The 4,714-nt window shown below is 39.8% G+C and overlaps 1 protein-coding gene across 2 annotated transcripts in view; it reads right to left on the reverse strand.

The window, feature by feature from the left end:
- ADAD1 (adenosine deaminase domain containing 1 (testis-specific)) overlaps nt 1-4,714 on the reverse strand; it is a 142,635-nt gene that overhangs the window by 109,302 nt on the left and 28,619 nt on the right. For both annotated transcript variants that reach the window (XM_006866271.1, XM_006866270.1), the window contains exon 3: nt 3,806-3,973. In XM_006866271.1, coding sequence (XP_006866333.1) covers nt 3,806-3,973 — 168 coding nt within the window. The remainder of the gene's footprint in view (nt 1-3,805; nt 3,974-4,714) is intronic.

Here is a 4,714-nt window from a genome sequence, read left to right on the forward strand (position 1 = left end):
AAAGCCAAATATTACAACAAAATGTGCAAAGATCTGGAATCAGAAAACCAAAAAGGAAGAACACGCTCAGCATTTCTCAAGCTGGGGGAACTGAAAAAAAAATTCAAGCCTCAACTTTCGTTATTGAAAGATTCTCTGGGCAAATTAATGAATGATGCAGAAAGCATCAAGAGAAGATGGAAGGAATACACAGAGTCACAGTACCAAAAGGAAATGATTCATGTTCAACTGTTTCAAGAGGTAGCATATGATCAAGAGTCAATGATTCTGAAGGAGGAAGTTGGAGGTGCATTGAAGGAAGTGGCAAAGAACAAGGCACCAGGAATTGATGGAGTAAAAATTGAAATCTTTCACGAAAGTGAGTGAGGCAGCACAGCAGGCACTCACTCATCTCGGCCAAGAAATTTTGAAGACAACTATCTGGCCAACTGATTAGAAAAGATCCATATTTGTGCCCATTCCAAAGAGAGGTGACCCGATAGAATGCAGAAATCATCAGACAATCTCTTTGATATCCCATGAGAGTAAAAGTTTTAATAAAGGTAATACAGAAACAGCTGCAAGCACACATTGACAGAGAACTTCTAGGGATTCAAGCCAGATTCAAAAGAGGCCATGGAATGAGGGATATCATTGCTGATGTCCGATGGATCTTGGCTGAAAGCAGAGAATATCAGAAAAATGTTTACCTGTGCTTTATTGACTACGCAAAGGCTTCCAATTGTGAGGATCATGACAAACTATGTATTAACATTGCGAAGTATGGGCATTCCAGAACACTTAATTTTGCTCATAAGAAATCTGTACATGAACCAAGAGGCAGTTTTAACAGAACATAGGAACACTGAAAGGTTTAAAATTAAGAAAGGTGTGCAACACGGTTGTCTTTTACCATACTTATTCAACCTATTTGCTGAGGAAATAATCCGAGAAGCTGGGTTATATGAAGAAAAACGTGGAATCAGGATTGGAGGTAGACTCATTAACAACCTGCAATATTCAGATGATACAACCTTGCTTGCTGAAACTGAAGAGGATTTAAAATATTTTTAAGATCAAAGAGCACAGCCTTCAGTATGGATTACATCCCAATGTAAAGAAAACAAAAATCCTCACCATTGGACCAATAAACAACATTCCTATCAACGGAGGAAAAACTGAAGTTGTCAAGGACTTCAGTCTTCTTGGATCAACTATCAACACTCACAGCAGCAGCAGTCAAGAAATCACACGACGTTGCTTTAGGCAAATCTGCTGCACAAGACCTTTTAAGAGTGTTGAAGAGCAAAGATGGCAGCTTGAGGACTAAAGTGTGCCTGACCCAAGCCATGGTATTTTCAATAACCTCATATGCATGCAAAAGCTGGACAGTGAAGAAGGAAGACCGAAGAAGAATTGACGCATTTGAGTTATGATGTTGGAGGAGAATATTGAAAGTGCCATGGGCTGCCAAAAGAACAAACAGATCCGTGTTGGAGAAGTGCTGCCAGAGTGCTCCTTGGAGGCCAAGATGGCCAAACTTGGTCTCTCATACTTCGGGCATATTGTCAGGAGGGACCAGTTGCTGGAAAAGGATATCATGTTTGGTAGGGTGGAGGGTCAGAGAAAAAGAGGAAGACCCCTAACAAGATGGACTGGCCAGGTGGTAGCAAGTGTGGCAACAATAGTGAGGTTGGCCCAGGATCAGCCAGTGTTTCATTCTGCTGTGCATAGATCGCTATGAGTCAGTACCGGCTCAATGGCACCTAACAACAACAACATATCTATATCTATATTCCCACAGCAACCCTGTGTATGTATGCATCTATGTATATAGAGAGCAACCCTATATATGTGTGTATGTGTGTATCTATGTATGTGTGTATCTATGTATCTATGTATGTGTGTATCTATGTATATATATATATACACATACACGTACATAAATATATGGAAAGAGTGTGAGAGTGACAGTGAGTGTGTGTCCTAATATGGTGCTGTGGGTTAATGCACTGGACTGCAAAGTCACCTTGAACTGCAAGGTTGGCAGTTCAAGTTCAGCATCCACTCCTCAGAAACCCTATATAGGGTTGCTATGAGTTAGAACTCACTCAATGGCACTTAACAGCAACATATACTGAATTCTTCTTACTTATCTCGAGCGCATTACCAAGGAGCTCTAGCTATTAACCACAAGGTTATCTGTTCAAATTCACCAGCTGCTCAGAGGCAGAAAGAAGAGGCTGCCTGCTCTCATAAAAATGTACCCATCTTCCTAAAAGAAACCTTATTTGATGATTACCAGGGTTGGGAGCAAAGGAAGAGTAATTCACTGGCTAGAGGGAATTAACTTGGGTGACAGGTAAGACAATATACAACAGGAGGCAGGTTAGCAGAATAATAATGAAGTAAAGAAACACGAGGGAATGCAAATGTTAAAGGGGATAGGGGTAAATACTCCTACACACATAGCCCTGCAACAACGGTGCTCTACTAATAGATACATAGACAGACACACAGGTTGAGTGGGTATGGGAGGGAGAGTGGGAGTATACTCACAAATACATAAAGGTTTGACAGAGGATGTTTGCACATGGCTATTTACCTTTGCTGCAGACATATCTATGAATGTGAAGTGAATGTTGTTAAGTACCATGGAGTTGGTTCCAACTCATAGTGACCCTCCACAGGGTTTCTGAGGCTGTAAATCTTTACTGGAGCAGAAAGCCTCATTTTTCTCCCACGGAACAGCTGGTAATTTTGAACTGCTGACCTTGCGGCTCGCAGCCCAATTCGTAACCACTACGCTACCAGAGCTCCTTGTGGAGTGAATATGGGACAAACTAAATGAAAATTTCTTGGACATTACCAAACAGCTCATTGAAGCAATGAGCTGCTGGTCATGGGGGCTCAGGACACCATAATCGACTAGCAGAACATCCTACTTTGGTGAGTAGCAACTAAGATCTTAAAAGCTTATGAGTGGCCATCTAAGGTGCAAATACTGGTCTCAATGAATAATGAAAATTAAAGATGCTTGGGATCAATTAGTCCAATATACTAAAGGAACATATGAACATCAGTCTCTACAACTCTTAGACCAGAAGAAATAGATGGTACCTGGCTACCACTGCCAACTACTGCTGTAAAAGGGATCACAACAGAAGGTCCTGGATACAGTTGGAGGCAATGCAGAACAAAACTCAAAATTAGAAAAAAGACTGGGTTTATTGGTCAAAAAGACACCAGAAAAAACTAAGACTATGGCTCTTGGCTACCCCTCAGGTCTGGAATGTAACTTACCTTTGTCACTCAAGTGGTGGATAGCTATATGGGAGCAACAACAGTAGTGAGGTATGCTCACAAACATTCAAGATCTAACAGGCAACATTTACCCTGGAGACAAGGTTCAGAGTGGCAGGGGAAGTGAGTGGAATGGAAACAGGAATCACAGGGAGGAAGTGGGATAACTGCTGTTACATGGAAGGGGGATTGCAATCATAGAGATGAAACAAAGTGTGTGTTTGTTGGTTGGAAACCTGATGACTTGTAAACAGTTCATCTGTCCTATAAGGTTGCTATGAATCTGACAATTCAGTAATACACAGCACACAGTTTAGTAACGTGATTTTATCTTTTGCTGTTTAAATACAAGGTGCATTTCAACTTATTAAACAAGTCAGCAATCAGACAGCAACACAAGGGAATTATTCAAATCCTGAAATTTCTAATTCATACTTGTCAAATAACTCTTCATTAACAGAAATCTTTCATGATATTTTTTCTGAAAAACAGTATCAAATGGCTAATAATTAAGAGTATTTACCTGATGCTTCTAAAATGCCAGGTTCAGGTTCATCCAATTGTAGTAGTTCATCAAGAGCTAGTTTTGCTGCATTTGATCGAGACTCCTTTTTATTTTGTCCCAGTCCAGTCTTGTACTGAATACCATCCACCACAGCACAAAAAGCAAAATATGGTCCCAAAACATTGCCTTGGAAAAAAAACAAAAACAAAAAAACCACTCAGAATGATTACCAAAATATATCACGTATGATCTTGCAAATGATGTCTCTTATATAACAAAAGATAAATGGAAAACTATTTACTTTAGAAACACCAAATTTGGGTATGTTGGTCTTTCCTTAGAACTGACAGAAGTTAACATTGAAGCTGGGTAGACTCGTGAACTAGTTCAGAGGAGTCATTCAAGCAGCCAGGTTGGATCTAGATCCAGGGTAAACAACAGAACCAGCTTTAGAGTACAGGTCACACACAGGTGGAATGTCTAATACAATGCCTGGCAGCTGCACGCGCTGTACACACATAAATACATATTAAATGTGACCAATGAAATACAAAATGTAGACCTCTTGACCCCTCCTGGACCTGTTCTTTCAAACTTCAACAGCAAATATACTGAATCTGTCCTATCCTTTCCATGTCTTAAAACCCACACACTCCAGGACAGAGTGAGCACCTTAAAAAATCCTAAGTAATTCTCAGTATTTACTCATCTCTAGGTAAGCAATTCAATCAATTATTGTATTTGAGAAAGTACAGGGAAGAAACTCACAACAGAAATATTTATCAAATGATCTTAAGTAATTAAATTGAATATCCAGTTATTGAAAGTTCCTAAGAGGATTATTTTCCCACCTGAATTTAGAGATCATCTGAAAAACAGATTTGATGCATTAAACACTAAAGACCAAAGACCAGAAGAGTTGTGCGA

This window comes from Chrysochloris asiatica, unplaced genomic scaffold, assembly GCF_000296735.1.
Source record: "Chrysochloris asiatica unplaced genomic scaffold, ChrAsi1.0 scaffold00088, whole genome shotgun sequence".
NCBI classification, from domain to species: Eukaryota; Metazoa; Chordata; class Mammalia; order Afrosoricida; family Chrysochloridae; genus Chrysochloris; species Chrysochloris asiatica.